Below are 22,491 nucleotides of genomic sequence, written 5' to 3'. Positions count from 1 at the left end.
GGGATAGGAAATTTTTAGAGAGGTAACATGGAAAGGGGATACCATTTGAAATGTAAATAAAGCAAATATATAATAAAAAAAACAAAGAGTGAATCAATTTGCATTCTTCTACATATTGACTGCCAGTTGATCCAGCACCATTTGTTGAAAATGCTGTCTTTTTTCTACTTGATGTTATTAGCTCCTTGGTCAATGATCAAGTGACCATAGTGTGTGGGTTCGCTTCTGGGTCTACAATTCTATTCCATTGATCTACCTGCCTGTCATTGTACCAATACCATGCAGTTTCTATCACAATTGCTCTGTAGCTTGAGGTCAAGGATGGTGATTCTGCCAGAGGTTCTTTTATTGTTCAGAATAGTTTTCGCTATCCTGGGTTTTTTGTTATTCCAGATAAATTTGGAAATTGCTCTTTCTAACTCTATGAAGAACTGAATTGGAATTATGATGGGGATTGCATTGAATCTGTAGATTGCTTTAGGCAAGATGACCATTTTTACTATATTGATCCTGCCAATCCATGAGCATGAGAGATCTTTCCATCTTCTGAGATCTTCAATTTCTTTCTTCAGAGATTTGAAGATCTTGCCATACAGTTCTTGCTTGGTTACAGTCACACCAAGGTATATTTACACCCTCCGGACATCACGTGTCCTCCACGTGCCTTGCCTCAGCACTGCTCTTGCCTCAGCATGTGTATCCAATCAGACAGTCCTTGGAAGCAGCAACAAACTGCAGCACAGCACAGCACCAGAAGTTTTTTGGGTGTGATTCTCTCTATGGTGTTCCAAGAAATGCAGCTAAACTATAAAATGTAAGGTGGACAAACACATGCATGTTGTTAGCAAAGAATCCTTCATCAGGTATCCATTCACCTGCTTGCTTCGAGTCTACCCAGCAAAATACCATCCAACTGACTTTCCAAAGAACCCTCAAGTTTCCAGTTCAGTACTTGTAGAATTTAGGTGAAGTGTCACTGTCTATGTATATATCTGATAAATCAGTAAATTGGTTGGAAATTTTGGCCACATATTTCTCATAGGAGAGAATGAAAGATTACCACAGGTTGCAATTCACCTGGTCTTTAGGTTGGTTAGGAACACATTTAGATGCAAGTAACATAGTTCTCAATGAAACTGCAAAAAGGGATTCATTTGCTTTCTTCTCAGGTAGAAGGGATTGCAACATTAACCTTGGTTTAACAGTTCTGGCTGGTTTCCTCATGGTCAGAGATGGCTGCCACAGCTTCAGCCTTTCCATCGTAACACTGAAAAGGTTGATGTGGCAGAAGAGGGCCTTCCTTCCATCAGGGAAGGAAAGTCTTCTGAAGCATCAAAGTACGCTGTTGGTCGCACCTCTATGTTATATATACATGGTACTGAGGATTCAGTGCTAAGGCTCATCTTCTTGGACATATAGTGATAAATCCTCTTTTTCCAGAGAAATGAGAGAGAGAGAGAGAGAGAGAGAGAGAGAGAGAGAGAGAGAGAGAGAGAGAGATTTGTGTGGCAGTAAATTGTATCTTCCGAGTGTCATCTCTCTCCTAGGCAGGCAGAGATAACTACCTCTATAGGTTTCTGTCCTAAGGGCCTATTTACTATTATGTTCTGAAACTGACACATTAGGTCCTCCAGGAAGCTACATGGGCCAATTAGGGTGTTTCTAGAGAGTCTTCGTTACCAGTCTAGGGGGTAATTATGGTTCCTACAGCACCAGGAAACCCTTCCTCACTACATTTCCAGTGCTGTGGACAAGTGAAGGAACGTATGTATGGTGACGTCTTAACCTTAAACCAGACTTACATAACTGATCACCAGATCAAAGAGCTGAAGCCATAGCTCAATGGTAAACTGTTTGTGTGCAGGCTTTATGTCTTAAAATTATGATGCCAAGAAGCTGAGTACAATGCAAATTAATCTGAAAATTTCAAATTTGATCACCAAGTCTAAATCATTTCTATACTGTATAGTCTCCTGTGCAAAATGGGCCCATTTTAGAGTAATTCCAAAGGACTGGTCTGCTCAACTTTCACTTTGTTTGAGTCAAAGTTAAAAAAAAAAAGAGATTAAAAAAATAACCCATTTTCTATCAAGAATTTTTCTGTTTGAGGTAGGGTCTTACTATGCAGCTCAGGCTAGCTTTGATTTGCCACCCTGCTGCTCCAGTCTCCTGGGTGGTAAGGATCTAGAACATACCTTCAAGGGAAGGGGACACTGGGGACACAATGCAAACTCAGTAAAGCCATCTACAACTTATCCTTTAACTTGTAGTTACCCGTGATTGAAGCTGGAGATGTGGCACAGGACCCGGGGGAGCCTCCTCCTGGGTATTTCTGTGTCCCTCTTTTATGGGCTATGACTATCCATAGCGAGACATTCTCTGTATGTTGACTGTAGGCCCATCTGGGTAACTTACACTACTACAGTAGTATACATGATTTGTTTGTTATACATTTTAATACTTCAAAAATATTTCTGTGTTTTCAGACAGTCTAGAACAGGAGAAGACAGATCAGCCCTTCTCTTTAGAAGCTACTAGATATGAAGCTGGATTTGTCAGGCTCTCTGAACAGAACACCAGAGTACACAGATACCTGGTGGGGATTGTTCGACTCAGTGGACTCTGCGTACTGCTCCCCATGCCCTTGGTGCAAGGAGCCACACTCTGGGACTCACATGTTTTTAGCAGCCAGTGGGAAGGCAGTTCACAGCCCGTCAGCACAGCGCGCTCTTCCTCAGGGGAGGAGCAGTGGTGTTATTTCAACTGTTCAAAAATAGTTCAGCTTACCCGTTACCCGATGAGGTTTATGTTCAGAAGTGCTATGCTGTTGAAAGTCACATCTTCTAACAAACAAATGACCAAAACCCTTAAGCCCTCTAAATGGTGTCACAATCATCAGTGAAAGAATCCAGGAGCAAGCTGCTAATTTGTCCACTTCCCTCTATTTTGCCTTTTTCATTTTTTCCAAAGATGGAATTTAGATAGCATCAGTGTTTTTATTTTATTGAACTAACAGTGGCCTGAGAAGGTGTTCTGGTCCCCTTAAAGAAGTTTCTCTGTGATGACAAACCCACAAAGGTTTAGGGGTGCATCTGGTGCCGCAGGACTCGGGCTGTCAATCAGATGTGTAAGTGCAGGCTGCTTCCTGCTCTGGCTGGCTGCTGAGGTTGTATTTATGGCAAAGGTTACTGTCAGTATCAAAAGAAACACAGGCTGGCTGTCTCCACACTCTGCAGAGCACAGGAATGTAAACTGGATAGCTGTCTGTGCAAACAACGAAGTCAACACACGTCTGCTCTCAAAGGATGACCTTCTCCTGCCGCTCTTAACTTCGGGCAAACTTTTGTTGCTCTAAATCGGTGTCAGAAGGGCCGAGGGAACAAGGCCAAACCATCTACTTCACAATGACTTCTAAACCAACGTGGAAAACACAGCTTTTTAAATGTTGCATCTCATGAGTGAAATATCCTTCGCCTGTGTGTTTGTATGTTGTGTGATTATGTGTTACAGGTACACTCACACGTTTGTGCACGTATTTAGGCGATAGATCAACATCAAATGTTTTCCTCTATCACTTGCATCCTTAACTTCTGAAATGAAGTCTCATACTGAACCTACGGTGTAGCATTTCAACTAGACTACCTAGCCAATGAGTTCCATGGCCCCCAGTCCACAAACAATGATAGGGTTACCCCACATGGCGCCCTGCCTGGCTCTTAGGTGAGTGCTGTAGTCCTTGTGCAGGAGCAGGGAGCACGCTGCCCTCTGAGCTGTGTCCTCAGGCCCTGAAATGGATCCTTCTGTGTACCAATAATTTATTAATAGTTGTATAATATGTAACAGCTATAATATATGATGATGCCAGTTTTAGTGCAGCTCTGATTGATGGTATATCAAACACTAATCGTATTTAATCCCTGTAACAGTCCTGTGTGATAGGTATTAATTCAGTTTACAGAGGAAGGCTGAAGCCTTTAGGAAGTCTGGTGTCTGTTGACTAGGGAGGCAGGGACTCTGGACTGCTGCAGAGGCTGTTTGCTTACTGGGCTCTCCTGACTATAGTTCTAGAACTTTATATGTTGATGGGTGGGGTATCATTCCTAGGGATGATCAGTTTGTTTTCATATAATCTTATCTTTAGAGTAGGAAATATAGTAAATACAACCTGGAGATCCCACCCCCTCCAGTGAAAGGAAAAGAAATTAATTGTAAGTTGGCCAGGGGAAGATTATCTTCTTTATTTATGTGTCATTCTCAGTGGTTCATCCTCAGGCTAGATGGCATTGCAAAAAACCTAGTTGTTACTGAGTGTTAAGGGGTTTTGAAGACTAAGGTGAAAATAAAATAGATATAAAAATCCCAGCTCCTTTCTAGAATAGAAATTACAGCATCTGGGCAGGACTTAAACAGTAAGGTCTGAGAGTGATCACTAAAAGTATATTTTTTGTTTGTAAATTATGAATGTAATTTAAAACATTGGAAAGTCTTAGGAATAAATGATTAGCCTCTTTGAGTTGGCTTTTCTATTGCTGTGAAAAACACCAGGGCCAAAAGCAACTTGAAGGAGGAAAGGGTTTTATTTCAGTTTAGAATTCTTGTCACTGTCCATCACAGAGAGAAGCCAGGGCAGAAACTCAAGCAGGAATGAAAGCAGAAGCCATGAAGGAACATTGCTTACTGACTCATACAAGGCTGGCCTTTTCTGTTTGTTTGTTTGTTTTGAAACAGGGCCTGGCTGTCCTAGAACTCACTCTGTAGCCCAGTTTGCCTCGAACTCACAGAGATGCACTTGCCTCTGCTCCAAAATGCTGGGATTAAAGGCATGGGCCGCCAAGCTCAGCTCAGCTGTCTCTCTCATAAAGTATATGCAGACTCATTGGCCTCGGGATAGTGCCACCCACCATGTCTGTGAGTTTGAGGTGAATGTGGTCTACATAGTGTGAATCTGCCTCAAAATATAAAATAGAAAACAACCAGAACAAAATTTCTAGCCACCCAATCAACCAACCACCAACCCATCAAAGAAATAAATTCCCCAAACTAGAGTGTGTAGAAGACTAAACTGCAGCTCTCTAAGACTAAAATGACAGACTTTGTTTTCAGTCAATAGCATCATACAATTTATAGATATCTATTTTACAACTGCTACTAATTTTTTGTGTACTTTCATTGTTTATCTTATTAAATGTATTAATTTGATTAATACATTTGGCTTATTGAATTTTATCAAAGATTTGTTTTTATTAAGTGTATGTCTGTATAGCATTTGTGTGTGTGTGTGTGTGTGTGTGTGTGTGTGTGTGCATATTGTTCAGGTGCTTGAAAATGAGTGCAGGTGCCCTCAGAAGTCAGAGATCCTTTTCTCTTTGACACTTGAGTTGCAGGCAGTTGTGAGATACTAAACTGTGCTGTGACCTGACCTTGAGTCCTTTGCAAGGGTAGAGCGTAGCCATCTCTCCAGACCCAATTATGTAAACTTCATTCACATAATTTAGTTTACTTGATGCTATAATACTGTGGGAAAATGTTACTGTTGATTTCGGAACCTAGATCAGGGAATTCTGTACCAGTTGCTTAGAATGCTTTTGTGCTTGACATGAGTGGTCCAGGGCAGGAAAACAACATATGAGGTTTCCACATATTACCTACACGGAGGACAAAAGCCTGAGACCAGAGCCGAGCTGAACCTGACCTTGGAATCTATCCCAACAGCAGCAAGTCCAGTACCATAGGCAAATATAAAACTATTTGATGAACAGAGAGTTTGGCTAAAATACTTTATTAACATCTCCACACATGTCCTTTTGCTGTAATGATTGTCTCTTCTGCAAATTTCAAGTCTCCTCTTGTTTCCATTTTGATGAGCAACTATTTTTCCCAAGTTTTTTATTTATTTACATGTTTTCACTATCCTAAACAAGTTTCCCAAGACTTGTAAATACAACTGGAGACCTCGTAAGTATTTGTGTCTTATAATAAAGCCTTAGTGCTAGAAGTACATCAGGAATATCGAATATCAAAGATGGGTAGGTCTCATTGGTACCTGTACGGTGGGTCAGTTCTCTCTAGATGCTTATGGAAACTTTGGAAAACAGGTGCATGTTTCCAGAACATGAGGAAATAGAATGTGTTTGGCTTTCAAATGAAGAGACACATGAATTAATGACTAAGAAGGATGCACCCACTGAGGAGTGTGGACAGCTTCTCTTCAATGGTCAGATCCTATAGGCTAAGGACCAGATGGTTTCTCTGAAGTCAGCCAACCACTTTCATGACCAGGAAGTATTTTGACATGAACTAGATAGGTATTATAAGAAGGATCAATTAAAATTGTCAGTTATAGGGAGTCTGATCAAGCCCTAATAGCTCCAATTCTCTGTGTTAAATACTTGAATTTGGGGCCTAATTGGATGTTAAAGGTAATTATGTTAGTAATAGAATTTAAAACATAAAGGTAAGTCTATATTTAAAAGAAAAATAAGATTTCTAATATTGTTAGCAAGTCAGTGGATAAAATTAGTGGTGAATTCCCTTTAAAAGTAGTGTGTCTCAAAAAATATTCTTCATAAATTTGCTTTGAAATTTTGAGAAGTTTCTAAAGTAATTTGTTCTTTAACAACATACATGTTGCTTTTTAAATTGTAGTGACTATTGATATTTTTTAGCTGAAAAAGAGAAATGGCTCCAATTATTTGTGTAATGAAAGTGAGAACATGTTCAATATAAATTTAGCAATCATTTCTTCATACAACACTTACTGATAGGCTGCTTTATACCAGGAATTCTGGTAAGTTCTGGAGCATAGAAAAGTCAACAAAATAGATATGGTTTCTCCCCACCCTCATGAAGATAATAATCTAACTAGAAATTTACATTAAACAAACACAAAGTAATGTGACTAGTAAGATATTTAGTAAGAACACAAATAGCATTTGTTTTTCAATTTACTCAAAAAAGAACTCTGGTTTTCTGTAAAGGGGTCATTTTGCCTGGATTTTGATTCCTTTCAAAATAGTTTCAAAAAAGAAAGAAAGACAGAAAAGTCTATACAGATATACTAAATTATTTCTGAATGAATGAATTTGTTTTGGATGTGAAAAATGACCTCTCCACCGCAAAGGATCAGTTTAAGTTATTCTAGAAATATCTTTAAATAACAGCAGCTTCCAGGAGAATTAATGGGCATTTTAGGTTAATGGTCACTGGCTTCATGTTTGGCCCTCAATTAAATGCTGAACTTCAACTGTTATTACGCAATTGACGTGGTTATATTTCATGCTGGCATTTCAAAATGACCTTCTTTTAAAAGAGTGAAGCTGGTCTGACCGAGTAGTGTGGGTCGTCAGTTGCATCTGACATGACAGCCCTGGTCCACCTTCACTGCACACATGGTCAAGCTGAGGACTCTCCACTTTGCTACCGATAGCCTGGTTTTTATTATCCCCTTTCGATGGCATGAGGCAGCTCAGGAGAAGTTCAAGAGAGGCAAAAGGGATGAAAAACAAACACATCTGTTGCCTTATTGAAATACCAAAACCCTGTTACATCCTCTAGAGTGTTGGGGTAACTATGGTTTAGCAAATACCTTGTGGACATAAGTATGGGCAAGCTATGCTCAAGAAAAAAAAAATTCAGTTACATGTAACTTTTCTTTCCAAGTGATTCGAATGCTTGTTAGTTGTAGGTAAGTAGATTAAAACCTACCATCTTTGTCCTCGAACCGGAAACACCAAGCACAAGTTGTACTCACCCCATCAATGGTTTGTGTTCTTCATAACGGAGGTGTGGTACCCAGATTGAACTCACTGAAATGAGTCAAGGCATCATGTGAACACTTCCTGTCCCCCCATGTATTGTAGAAAAGTTTTAAAAGGCTCTTTGGAATTACTTTGATCAAGCTTTGAAATCATTTTCGTGGATCACTATTGTATGAAAACTGTAATTTATGGTGCCTGACCTGAGCAGTTCTTTGTCTCACAGCCATATTCAAAACAATAGCAGGAAAGCTCAAAACAGGAGGGGAACCCAGGCTCTTCTGGTTATTATTTAATTCATAATCCCATCTTTCCTTATTTAACCTTTAGAATCAGGAATGCTCCTCATAAAACAGCTTGAGATTGGATTCCTACAGAAAGGAAGGCCAGTGAGAAGATTAGATAGGCTCAGCCAAGTCACTCGTGACCTCTCCTTAACCCAGGAGTGACTCAGGCTGAGATAGGCAACTTGCGCTTGGGTGACACTGCAGGCACATTTCCATTGTTTGCCTCGTAAGTTCCCTCTCAGTTTGTTCTTTAACCCTCATCAGGACTGTGCCCACAGGGAGGGCGTCTCCTCCCATCCTTGTCATCAAATACTTATTCTCTGAAGCAGTCTCCTCTCAGAGTCATGGGTATTGGCAAGCTGCTCTCAGAATAACTGAGCCGAGTGACTCACCAAGCCAGACAGAATTTTTACTGTTTTAATTTACAACTATGATCAGCTGAACACAATCATGTGGGCTGAAAGACGCTATAAAACCTTCTTTTGTGATTTTTCTTCCCCCTGAGACAGAGGCTCATACTGTAGCCTTGGCGGGCCTGGACAGTTCTATGTAAACCAGACTACCCCTGTCTCTTGAGCACGGGGACTAAGATGTTTGCTACCATGTCTAACTTTGTTGGCTCCTTTTGCCAAAACATTTACCTAAGGCATAAATCTCATATGAAAGATTTCTAAGTTAAGCACACAGCAGGCACTGGAGATATGCACTCTGGTGTTGTGGCTGAAGTGCCTCAGTTTTGCTTTTACTTGATGAGATTAGTCAGTCATGACCTCCCAAGGATCTAGAGAAGACGTATGTTGCTTCTGGGATCATTCTTTACAAAGAAACAATAAAGAGGAAGGCATAGCTGTGTGGAAGGAAATTTGAGGTGAATGAAAGGGAAGATAACCAGGAAGAAGCAGGAAGAGAAGAAACACACATCATTCTTTAGATTTCATTTAATTGAAATTCCAAGCCTGAAACAGGTTCAAAGGAGCAAACACCAGGTATCTCGGTTCCAGTGTAGATAGTAAACAGGTCCCCAGGGAGAGTCAGTGAGCTAACTGTTCACTTTGGTGCTGGGTGTTAATTAGTGTAGCCAGCCAGGAGACTATTTAGACTACCTCATCAGGGCTCTAAGCAGCCTTCTCCCTGGTGGCTCGCAGGAGTTAATGCAATCCCCAAAGACCAATAATTCATCCTTTTTTTCCAGAGTGGTGTTAAGCCTTGCAGGTGACGAGGGCTTATACTTAAAATGAATACTTCTGTTAAAAGGTGGACTTCAGAACTCTGAACTTTCTCATGTGTAAAAAAGTTGACATACACCTTAGTGGAAGGTAAAAGAAAAGATTCTCAATTGTTTATGATTTTTTTAGGAAAGGGAGAGAAGGATAGAAAGGAGTGGCACAGTCACTATGAACATCTGGTGGATCAGCCTTGTTTGGAGTCCATCCCTGGCCACGGTTCAAAGGGATCTAGTGAGTTTGTGGGTACAGGTGTGTGGCAAGTCTCTGGGGCAGAGAGAGTAATGTTTAGAGTTTTGTTTTATTCATATTCCTGCATCCTGACGTGGCACAGTTCATCAGCACAGTGTGCAAAATGGTCCATGAAGATATTAAAGATTTGACCTTAATACTAATGCTCTAAGTGCGGCAGATATAAAAGTAAGCTATCCCAGGACTGCTCTCCAGGGCTGAAGCTTAGATTGCCTATACTACAAAAATAAACAGGCAAGCAATGTATAGGGCTATTGCACAGGTATTTTTAAGACATTTATACAAGTGCTTTGCCTGCATGTATGCTTGTGTAGCATGTACATGCGTGGTGCCCACGGAGGACGTGGATCTTTAAACTGTGTATAAAGGCAATGTAGTAGTGCTGTCAAACCATCTCTATTTCATACACCAAACCTGCACGCTGTATTGTAGGTGGAAACAGGCGTTTCCCTGATGCTGCCTTACTGTAACTCTATCTTCTCTCCCATGATTTCCTTCAGGCTCCAGGAGAGCTTAAAATCCTGTCTCGGAAATGCCACACTTGTGACCCTTGGGAGGAAGGCAACAGACCAAGTTTTTCACTAACCAGGTACAAAAGGAAGAGTTAAGGTGTTTGTTTCTAAGAGTCATTTTTTTTTTATTTCTAAAAAACCATTAAACATTATAAAAGCTACATTTTATAAGCATGGGAGCAAATATATATATATTTTTATAAAATACATTTTTTTTGAGAAACAGATTAGTTTTTAATTTCCCAAAAGATAGGTTTATAATTATTTTATTGATGTTTTGCTTCTGACTGAAGCCTGGTCTGCAGTATATAAAAGTGAAGAAATTAAAGTGAATAAATACAAAATCTCTTTTATATTGCTTATTTAAAAAAAATTGCTCGAGGATTTTTCTGTTACACTTAATTCATTCAAAGCTGACTATTTATAATGTCTAAATCATTTGAGTATTATACAATTTTGTAGTATAAAATGCAGACTCAAAGCAGTATGTATGAATGTACTTAAAAAAAAAATCTCATAAAAATAGCTGCTAACATTGTGCTGGCCGGCAGTGTGGTTTAGAGGGCCACTGTAGACAGGAGGCTAGGGGTCAGTCCTCTGCCTCAGTCCCAAGCCAAAGGAGCGTAGCTTTCCAGACACAACTGCAACTCATACTTGAAGGTGAGGTCAATGTGAAGTGTTTGGTGTTCAAATCAACTTTATGAAAAGAGGAAATTCTCATCAAGGGGGATTTTTGCAGCTTGGCTGAATGCCACAGAAGTCAGGAGGCCACAAGACTCCACAGAAAAGGCTCCAGTCCGGCTCTGCGGAGCCCCAGGTGAGAAGGAACACTTACTTATGAACTTCCTGTCTCCAGCTTTTTTAGGTTTGTGCTAGGTTATTCCCTGGTGGTAATGCAACAGTCAATACCAGTGTACCCTCTAAGAGACTGGGGGGAAGGAAGAAAGGGGAGGGAGGGAGGGGGAGAGAAAGACACAGACACAAAGACACACACACACACACACACACACACACGGAGGGAGGGAAACAAAGAAACACGCAGACACACACAGACAGACACACAGAGACCGACAGACACACACACAGACAGATGAAGGGAGAGTGAGAGAGAATATGAATGGAAGTTTAGAAGAAAAAATAAAAAATATTTGATCACAGGGAGGCGAAGTGAAAACTCACACCTTTCAGTCTTCATACTGTCTCTTCTGTTCAGTACACAAGGAGAAAGCATTCGGAAGGAAGCAAGATTATGACTATCTATGAACTAACTGTTTGTCAGAGACAGAAATGCTGATAATGAGTGGGTTGTGTCTGTAGTTCTTGGCTATTCACATCACCCAGGGATGAAGGAAAACAGAAACTCTTGATATGTTTGTCTAGAGAGGTAGGGCTGCGACGGCTGCAGCCAGGGTTCAGCTGAAGTTCAGGGCAGATGTTGCCAGCAGTTTATACAGCAGGAAAGTAACATTGCTTCCGGCTTCTTTTCCAGGATCTTCGGGGTCAAGCTGTGCTATGGCATAAGGTGACGATGTCTGTTGGGAAAGAGGCTTTGAGCAGGATGCCTCTTTCCCGGTTGCAGTCCAGTTCCTGGATGAATCCATACCAATAGATGACCAAGCCTGGCCCGAACCTGCGAAAACAACAGAGCATGTCATGTATGCCCACCGCAGCACCGGCCAGAAAGCAGACATCTTGGAGGCATAGACAAAACAGTTTAAGCGAGTTTAGTCACACTGGCTTGCTTTGGCCACTAGCTCGATTTGAGGCAGCAGAGTACAAACTTAAGCGCTCACTTAATTCAACTGTTGCTACCTTGACAGATCTGTTTCCTTTCTTCCCAGATTCACCCGTAGCATCTTTCAATACAGGGTGTGGGCTGAGGAAACCATGGCTCAGCTGAGGAGGAGCAGTGAGGGCCGGGAGTTGCCTGGCTCTGGGAGGCTGGTTTCTAATATTTTCCTGGTCCTATCTTAAAAATTAAGCTTTTCTACTTTTAACAAAGGAATGAAAAGAATGTTTGAACAGCTAGCCATGGTGTCCATAGTCCGTCCTCAGAGCCCTCAGGAGGTGGAGACTTGGTTAACTTAAAGCCACCTGGGCTGTGTAGCAGGGCACTGTCTCAAAACATTTGCAAAAAGAATTTAGAACAGTGGAACAGGTGGAGGTTCTCTCTGGCTATCATGTTTAACTCAAGTATCATTGAGGCCAGAAAATATCTCCCAATATTATTTGTGACTTAGAAAAATAAAATCTGTGTGTCAAACTAGGATGCCTCAAGAAGATCTCTACCCGACACTTGATTCTCTTCATGGCTATGTAAACACAGAAGTGGTATGTGATCTAATTGTAAGCTCCCACAGAAACAAGGGATAGTCACAGAGACTTGTAACTCAGTACGGACAGAGGGAGGCTTAAGAGCTCAACATGTCTACATTGTGCTCCCCGAGTTTATCTCTGGTTTTGTTAGCAGCCACTGATCCCTGCCAGGCACACCCAGGAAGTGGCCCTACAGACGACTTCACCCATCAGGAAGTTGAGACCTTTAGGCAGAGTTCATAAAGAAATAATCGCTATCAATCACTGGGCACAGAGAGACCCTTTGCACATCAGTTTCACGTTTTCTCTGCCGAGAGTACTTAATTAAAGGGCAGGGCTACTTTTGGTGTAGTGTTGCAGGAATTTTACAGTGAAATCATAAATTATGAATGCTGGGTTAGTGAAAGGATGTGTAAAAACAGAACTGCTTTTTGTATTCTAACATTACAGCAGGCTGAACCAAGCTAGGCCAAAAGCTTTTGCCTTCTATGATTTATTATCTGCTGTGGTGTACTTGCCAAAACTAACAGTACAGGATGGGCTAAGAGACACCGTAATGCACGGGAACAAGTTCAGTTGGATGTCAGGGACTGGCTTATTTGGGGATTCACATCAATGCATCAGCCTCGTTGTAATCAAGATTAATTCAACTTTTTTGAGTCTCCTCTGAGTAGGGAAAATCTTTTGAATCAGGTCTTGTGAGAGTTTAGGAAAGGGTGAAGATGCTCTCCAATTCCTTAGCATCTCCAAGGAAAAGCTTTCTTTGAATGAGAAGAATTAGGATCCCTGTGCACTGAGGGTGAGCCCCAAGATTTGAACTCCCAAGTTCATACCTGGACAAGAGCTGGATTTGACCTAACAAATTGTTCACACACACACACACACACACACACACAGACACACACAGACACTGTTCACATTGGCAACATTGTGTAGCTAAACTTCATAAAGAGTTTTGAGAGTTTTCCAAATGATATTAAAGTTATCAAGGCAAATCTGGTAAGAGACAACAGACCTGCCTCTCTTCCGGCCTTGCACAGGCAGGCCCTAAAGCATCCCATTGCAAGACACCAGCACCAAGGCCTCCATGAATGTGATAGCAAGCTACACACATTTCCCCACTTTATTAGGCAGCTACTCTGGAGACCACAGTGTTCTTCAGAAAGGCACTAATATTTTTACTCAGGGAGCAAAAGTGTGATCTAACCAGTCATGAAGAAGAACAAAAGAATATACGGGCATCGTAAAAAGCAAGCCCGGTATTTTAAAGATTTAATAAAACAAAAAACACATATCACCAGCACTGGGCAAGCAACAGCAGCCTGTACTTTCCCTGAACAGCTAAATCACAAGCCAAAGGACTCGGAGCATGACAGCTCTTTATGAAAATGGCCCTTTCTAGACTGAGAGGCCAGGCTGGGGAACACCTCCATGCTCAAGAAAATGGCCTGTTTCACTTGGGAGGCAACAGCTGCAATCTGGCAAACCACGGAGGTTTTGGCAGGATTGTGAACCTGAGCATTTCAAGCGATGGCTCAGGACCAGGATTCCCAAAAGAGAGCAGCCTGGACGTGTTCCCGAAACTGCCAGGATGCTACCATCTCTCTATCTTTAAGGTTTTAGTGGGAGTAAAAAACACCAGTGCTCTCATGAGCTCAAAAACTCTAATGAAAAACCTTTGTCTGATTAGGTAAAAATGAATAACCACAACTACTCATATGTAATGGACTGCTAGGGCTTTTACATTACATGGTTCATAAGTGACAAAGATAATATGGAGTTTTAGAAGGTGACAGGTTTGGAATTATAATGACAGAATAGCATCTGGCTTTGTCCCCCTCGTGCTTCTCTGAGAGTTCTTTAGCAGCTCAGGGTCCTGTGATTATCAGATACTGGCAAGACAGTCTTTGGACAGTTTACTGTTTATGAAGGAGCTGAGCACATAGAGACCTCAGCTAATGTGTGAGACCATCTCTTAGAGCCTGGACCGAGGACGCTCACTACTGGTGCTGAGCCTCCTGCTGCTCGGAGGCTCTCAGAGGCGTGTGCCTGATCCTTCTCATGGGTCACCATGATTTGATAGTTGCTATTCTCCGCAGTGCAGTTTATATTTCTAGGATAAGAGTCACTACTGAACAAGTGATATGTTTATGAATAAAATACCACCAAATTGGTAAATGTAATGAATAGCTCTTGAGAAAGATGGGGAAGGTCAAGAGCTTGAAGGGAAGAAATAACGTCAACTTTAGAGAGGCGTTAAGCATTTCTCTGGCTTCCTGTCACTTTAGGGTGCTTAGAAACATTGAATAGGAGATACTGGCACTAACCCTGGGTGCTGTCTGTGTATCCATCTCCCAGAGATCACCCTTTGCTTCATCATTTCATTTTTTTTTTTAATTCTGGGATCCAGATGAGAGCAGAGACCATATATTACTTCCATTCATATCTTCAAGACGTCACAAGACAGTGCCTAGTTCATAGCAGACACTCTCTGGGACAAGATGGTGGATGTGGTGACCAACAGAGGCCTCAGGCAGCTCAGTACTGTTTGCTGCATCAGTGGGGACCTATAGATAGCAATGCTGGTGGACTCAACATGGTGTCCTTCAGATTGACCTGGAGTGAACACGGCGCTGACGTATGTACAGATCACAATGACAATAGGTACATCAACATCTGTTCTAGGCTGAACTAGGTATTAACATAACTCCACAGTAGAAAATTCCTCATCTGACTTGTGGTGTTAGTTGTAGTAAGAGAAGAAGCTCTGAAAATATGGTTTAAATTACCTTCAGCCTATGTGTATAAAGTATATAGAAAATGTACATGCATGTTGTTTTGAGACCTATATCCAATCTCAGAAGATTTCAATATACAGTGCAAATATTCAGAATTCCTAAAGAAACCCAAATCTGAAAGACTTCCAGTTCCATGTACTTAGTATATGGGATGCTCACACTGATTTAATACTTCCATAACATTTCCAGGTGCCACAGATACTTCTGAACATTTTCAATATATGAACTCACTTAACTCTTGTGACAACATCATGAACTAGACTCAAGTACACCCCTTGTTCTACAAAAGAAGAAACTAGGGCAAAGGGCCATTTACTACTGGGCTGTCTGTGCCTGTACAAGTGGCATATGCAGTGGTCCATTTAACTGAATAGAGCGAGAGGAGCAGAACTGAACCAGGAAAGGGAGAAGTGCCTTGGTGCTAACTAGATTCTACTAAGAATGCTTTGGACAGTTCTGGGGCCATGTTTACAGAGAGCAGCTGCCAGTTCCCAGTTGGAACTGACTTAGAGGAAAATCCTAGGATACCTGGGGAACTGCCAGGATAATAGAGCATGCCTGACCTAAAAAGGAGCATAGCATAGCAACATGTTCTTTGGACACCAATTTCAAAAGGGCTCTTGGGGAGTTGATTCATGTTGTGTTTCTCTCTCTCTCTCTCTCTCTCTCTCTCTCTCTCTCTCCTTCTCTCTTCTCTTCTCTCTCCTTGTTTCATGTAGCTCAGGCTAGCCTTGAACTTGCCACATAGCTAAAAATGACCTTGGTCTCTTGATGCTTTCGCCTCCACCACCCAAGTGCTAATATTACAGGTATGTACCACCACTCTGAACTCTATGTCATGTTCTGAAGTGCAGAATTAGGAAAGTTTTTAAAGATAGCTAAGATTCAGATTTTTATGCAGCACCTCCATCCCATAATTGAAACATCTGAAAACAAGTGAGTTGCTTTACAAACCACTGTGAATGGATCTACTAAATCAGGGCTTGGCTTTCATTAATTAAGATGCTTGAAGGGCTGAGGGCTGGGCCTCGCAGACATGAGGACCAGAGTTTGATTACCTGCACCATATAAGCAAGGTATAGCAACATGTGCCTATAATTCCAGTACTTAAGAGGTGAAGGCAGAAAGGTCAGAAGTTGAAAGTCACCACTGACTACACAATAGGTTTGAAGCCAGTTTGGGTTACATGAGATCCTGTCTCAAAAAATGTAAGTGAACTAATATATACACATTATGAATTTGTACACAAATTCTCCCAAATCTCCTTCTTTTGAGAAACTGATCTAGCTACACACACAGGGAGCTCAGTCACTGCCACTCAGATATAAATCCCATCCTCAGATGCCCATGGCTTCCACAGCTCTCTGTGACTTCAGGATGCCAAGGCTCTGTGCCATGGCCCTGATCATCACACTTGTGACACAGAATTTCATTCTACAGACACTAGTTTCTTCCCATGTACCTCTTCACTGAATGTGGGGAAAGGCCAGGCAGCCTTCAGGAATTCTGTTTATAAACACAGATGGGAGATAACACTTGTCCTGTCTAGTTGATTCTTTTCCGTTATTCACTGGAACCCTGCGGCTGTCAAAATGCTTGACCCCCTACTCTGGGCTGTAATCTAGACATTCTCAAACCTGTCCCAGAGTTGCCTTGAGGGGCTGTGGGAAGACTGCAGGAGGTTGGTATACACCAGGCACTGTGTTCAATTGCAGAGGGAGTGATCTATCTTGTCTTATTTTTAAAATGTTGATAACAGAATTCACAGTAGATTTCAGTCGCTTTTTATCTTATAAGTAGATGGGGTTGAAAAGCACAGCTGTTATCCTATGGGGTGCAAAGATTGCTTTTGTTTGTTTTGAAGAAGATCCTCGTATCTGTTCTAATTGCTTGTGCTTCTTTCTGTTGCTGGATGTGTTGTGCACAGGTGAACAGCATCCACAGAGTATGTTCTGTGATATGGGTAACACTTAGTCACATTGAAGATGTGTGAAAATACTTAGCAAACTTGTAACTAACCTGTCCCTGCACATATGGTTTGCCTTCACAGCAAGAGTGAGCTGAAAGGAAAGACATTTAGCAACTGCATCAGACCCCATTCAGAACTCCCTCTACTGAGAGCAGGCTCACCAATGGACAGGGAAGACAGGAGCTTCCAGTGATGGTGGAGCTGAGTTCTCTGTGGGCTGAAGAGAGATGCCATTGCAGACAGATGCCACAATGCCCTCAGTGCTCCCTACCTGTTGAAATTCAGGCCTTTGTACAACCAGGGCTTGTATCAGTCACTTTCATGCTGCTGTGAGAAAACATCATGGCCAAAGCAATTTATAGAAGGAGGGGTTTACTCCTCCTCCCTTCTATACATGGGTAAGTGTTCACCATGGCGGGGTGGCAGGGCAGTAGCAGGGACGGTAGGTGGAACAGGATGCCCAGAGCACACACCTTCAAACACAAACATGAAGCAGAGAGAGTGAACTAAAATCTATCCTCAGTGACATCTTCCAGGAAGGCAGCACCCCTCCCAAATGGCCACAAACAGTGCCACCAACTGGGAAGCTGGTATTCAAATACATGAATCTATAGGGAACATTCTCATTCAAACCATGACACCATGATGTAAATATGGGATGGCTCTAAGGATTTGTTTTTACCAGTGAGAAAAGTGATAGCATGTCACTTCTAAGATTGTTACACAGGCTGTGATCTCCATTTTGCTAAAGCTCTCTCTACTGCTTCTTTTGCTTATATGTTGAGGCCAACTGCTCTGTGGGAGATACTCATACGGTAAAGAGGAACTGAACATCGTCTCAGCCACTTAGAAAATGGAGAATGAGAAACCCCGCAGTCCATCTTTATACAAGACTGACACTGCACTACTACAGACTGGAAAAGATGGAAACAGGGCTGTTGAGAGACAGGAAGTGTGATGTCTAGAGCCTTGCTGTACTTCTATTGCTAATTCAGTGAGGCTGTGAAAATGTGTGTTATTTTAGGCCACAGTTTTATAGACAATTGCTATATAGCAATAGATGGCTAACACAAATATTCACTGTAGATTTGAGGTTAAATATAATCAACTTTTGTTCTTCGCATATGCAGCATCGAGGGTCCTGGTGGGTACAGATTGGCTTTTATAGTCACAGATGAGCCTTGGATCCATACAGAAGGAGATTATCAGTAAGCAGCAAGTACACACATCCAGGCAAGCCCCTGTTACTGAGCAACTCCGTGTCTCCTGCCTTCAGAGCTTCTTGGCTGTGCACCAGTCCCATGCTTGCTGCACGTCTGAGAAGCTGGTGTTACACACGGAAGATTTTCTTTCTTTCTTTCTTTTTTTTTTTTTAAATATATGATTCTGTGAATTTGCTGTTACACTTGGTTATATTGGGTGTCTAAAACTGCAAATGTCAAGTATGTGTTGTGGCCAAAGGGTGTGAGAGTCAGGTTAAGGTGGGACACCAGTTGGCTGAAATAAATGACTGGTGACTGGGGAAGAGACATAAAAAGCCACAGCAGTGACAGTCCATGGCTGTTCTGTGTTGGAGCAAACATACTTTGTCTCTCTCAGCAGATGCTGGGGACAGTCTAGGAAAAACAGATGCTGAGGACATTTTGTTCAGTTTTAAAAAGGCAGTAAAAGTGGCAAAGTATTTTTAAAGACTGTCAGCCAGAGCATTTAAAAAAATGCTCTTCAGGGAGTAAATTCTTAGTTTTCCAGAAAAACTGGACTATCCTCAGATGGTCCTGGGGATTGCAGACAGCAAATGCTTCATAGAATATGGGATAAGTCCCATTGATTGTGTAATTCAGGTGAAGATTTTCTACAACTACCTGGGAAATCCATTTTATCTGAAAACTTGGGTTCCCAATTCAGGAAGAACATGCTGCCTTTTTCTAACCCATGGGATGAAAGGGTCTCCCTGTTGTGGCTCTCCACTCTTCCGAAATGCAAGAGTTCTTTGGGTGGCTTTTAATAACTCACAGGGAAAGGGAGGCCTACTAGTTCTGTGTGGCCATTCACGACCATTGAGGTGCTTTGAATGAGAAATGTTCCTCCTAGTCTTGGGCATTTGAATACCTGATCACCAGTTAGTGGTGCTGTCCAGGAAAGAGGAATTACTTAACCAGGGGCAGGCTTTGAGATTAAAAAAGACTCCATAACTTCTAATTTCTTCTCTCTGCTTGTTGGTTGTAGTTACCAATGCAATCATCCTCATCCAATAGATGAAGAAACTTGGATACCCAAAGGGTCAGGCTTGAACCTAAGCAGTCTGATTCCATTGCTTGCTCATGTAACAAGTATACTACACTGTCTCTCATTATTGTGTCTCTCATCTTGTGTTTACTCCGGGATTTATTCAACAGAGATTCAACTTTGAAAAATATTTACAATGCCTGGAAAAGATAAAAAAGCAGACTCAGTACAGGGCCTAGGAGGTACCTGCCTGAGAGGGATTGTTCTTCAGTAGTTTTACATGACATTTATCTACCTACTCAGAATGGAATACTTCATTCAGGAAGTACATGGATGAGCAACCCATAACTCAGGGTAGAAAAGAAAATGATTGCATTTGAGGAAGTGCGTTTAAAGTCCTTGATGACTGCATCCAGTTGAGAGGAGAGAGATGCTGCCATCGTGGAGGGGCTTAGTAAGGAAGATGGGTTTAAGACCAGACTTGGATTCAGTGTGGACCACAGTGTGTGCAGATCAACAGAAACAGATGGGAGAAATGGCTAAGGGAGTCTGGGAGGTGGGATGTGCTTACATTTTTCCCTTCTAGAGAAGGTTCAGGTTTCTTGAATAATGTTGGTATTGTGAACTTTAAAGTATCTATCTGTCTGTCTGTCTGTCTGTCTGTCTGTCTATCATCTATTGGCTTCTATATCTCTTGTAGAGATGTAGTGTGGCTGTGTCATTAAATTGCTGTATTTACGTTTTCAGCCCTATGAGAAAAAGATACACATATATATGTATATGTATGTATGTGTGTGTGAGAGAGAGAGGGGGGGAGGAGAGAGAGAGAGAGAGAGAGAGAGAGAGAGAGAGAGAGAGAGAGAGAGAGAGAGAGGAGAGAGAGAGAGAGAGAGAGAGAGGGAAAGAGGGAGAGAGAGAGAGAGAGGGAGAGAGAGACTATGTATTTAGAAACTGGAGCTTCAATTAAGCTTCAGTTAAAGGATGGCAAACAATGGTATGACTGATTGATTTGTAAAGTTTCTTTTCATGAGAATCTTCATCAAATAATAAAAACAACTTGTATTGATTAAACAAGTTGTATTGATTAAAATCTTTGCTCCTAGCCCAAATCTTTGATTTCAAATCATAGTCAAACAGAAAAAAAAAATCTTCTAAAAAAATGGAACAAAAAATGAAAATTAGAAAAGGCAGAATTCCGAAATCATACACAGGACACATATGTAGATGCATACTTTCTGTTCTCCGCCTGCGTGGCTGTGTGGGGTCTATCTATCGTCTGAGGATGTGTGCAGACATGTGGTTGTTGGACATGGCCTGTTTCCCAGTCCAAGAGACCTGCATGTGGTTCTTATGAAGACACTGTTTTCAAACACATAGTTCAGGATGAAGGAGAAATATAAAACATCTTGTAATTGTTTTAAAATAAACTTCTACGCCGTTTATTTAGTTTTTAATCTGCATGTTGTAGATTGGCTGTGCACTTGTTCATCACTGTTGTATGTATCTCCAGACAGAGTTGTAAATAACTTTTCAGTCCAAGTGAAACATGCTTGCATGTGTTTATGTGGAAAGTATGTGTCCTTAGGCCTGTGTGTAAATATGTGTACAGTGATAACAGATTAGTGATCATGTAATATAACATAATAAAGTCTGGCACTATGGTCAATTTAATACACAATACAAATATCCCTTTTCACAGTATCTAGAAATGAAATAAAAATACAATAACTTGGTTCATTTACTTTTTTTTTTTTTTTGGCTTGGCAGGATCATGATTGTAAATTGAAATAACTGAAGAAAAAGAACCCTAGTCATGGATTTTAAAAATACAACTTCAAGCTAGATCTAGACCTAATAGTGTACACCAGGAATCCCAGCACTGGGGAGGTGGGAAGAGAAACACGGGTTTAAGACCAGCCTTGGATTCCCAGTAAGTTCAGGGGTAGCTTGGGCTATATATAACACCCTGCTTCAAAACAAAACAGAACGACAACACGAAAATACCCTAAAACCAAACCAAAGTAAACCTAAACTTCCTTCACAAAAAAGAGCAAAAATGATAACTTCATCTTTTCTATGTAATGTATTTTCTATAAAATTTAAAAATAAAAAAGTAACTAATATGCTGATTCGCTTCAGGCTGTCATGCCACACAGAAAATAAACAGAGAGTCCTTTATATGAAGACAAGCTAAATCCATATACAAACACAAGCCAAGTGACTTGAGAGTTTCCCCCATGTTTCTGTAAGTACATTGCCAAGTCCATATCAGATTACCTTGAAAAAACGGAACTATGTTTCTTTGACCTATGCTGGATATTCTTAGATGCCATACTTTGGGTCTTTCTACCTAGTTTTCTCCCCCTTCGGAAGAGAAAGAGAGCAAAAGAAGATACTTATTTTCTGTTTTCTTGGATAGATGCTTACTTCTGGCCTGGGTCAGCTCCTCTGAACTAACCTGACAGGAATCTACACATATGCTTGCATATTCAACCTGTAGAGCAAGCAACAGGACAGTAAAGAAAAAGTTTTCTTTTTGTGTGACATACAATTTAATAATGATATTGAAACAAATCTATCTCCATTTAAATGGACATGTACTTTATTGAATAAACCATATATGCAAAACACAGGAAAAGAATAATTATATCAATGATGTGTTATTTGGCAAGTCTACCTAGAAAAGATGCGTTTTCAATGATGTTGTATTTATCCATCTCTTGGTCTCTTTAAATTTCCCACAATGCCTCCATTAGGGCTGGAGAGAGTGAAGAGTGGGGTCAGGGTTCCCGAGAGACAGGGACTATCGGGGCAGAATCTTCGGAGATGATTAAGGTTGGTGAAGGTACAGGCTGGTTTATTTCAAACAAAGGTCCCAGGAGTGGGAGACAGGACACATCCCTGGAGGGGAAGAATTTGGCACAGCCGCAGTGTGGCAAGGAGAAAAGGAAACCTTCGAAATTCACATTGGGCCAAGGTCACATCCACTTTAAAAGCACCAAAGCACCGAGAATGAGCGAAAGCTTCAGGCGCACTTGGGTGCAAATCACATCTCTCCACCTAGAATTTATTCCCAGCCTTCTTCCAAAAGTTGGGGGTGGTTTACAAAATTGGTTGTGTGAATTATTACATGTTTTCTCAGTTATTTCCCCAG

At 41.3% G+C, this 22,491-nt stretch overlaps 1 protein-coding gene across 4 annotated transcripts in view; it reads right to left on the bottom strand.

The window, feature by feature from the left end:
- Window positions 1-8,444: 8,444 nt before the first annotated feature.
- The window catches only part of Cdin1 (CDAN1 interacting nuclease 1), a 194,582-nt gene continuing 180,535 nt past the window's right edge, over window positions 8,445-22,491 (bottom strand). For 2 of the 4 annotated variants that reach the window (XM_052183189.1, XM_052183190.1), the window contains one exon: window positions 11,439-11,658. In XM_052183189.1, coding sequence (XP_052039149.1) covers window positions 11,529-11,658 — 130 coding nt within the window. In that variant the 3' untranslated portion in view covers window positions 11,439-11,528. Of the gene's footprint in view, window positions 11,659-22,491 lie in introns of all 4 variants that reach the window. The other 2 variants (XM_052183191.1, XM_052183192.1) reach the window with 2 other exon arrangements.

Source organism: Apodemus sylvaticus, chromosome 5, assembly GCF_947179515.1.
Source record: "Apodemus sylvaticus chromosome 5, mApoSyl1.1, whole genome shotgun sequence".
NCBI lineage: Eukaryota > Metazoa > Chordata > Mammalia > Rodentia > Muridae > Apodemus > Apodemus sylvaticus.
This window is presented reverse-complemented; position numbering and strand designations above follow the sequence as displayed.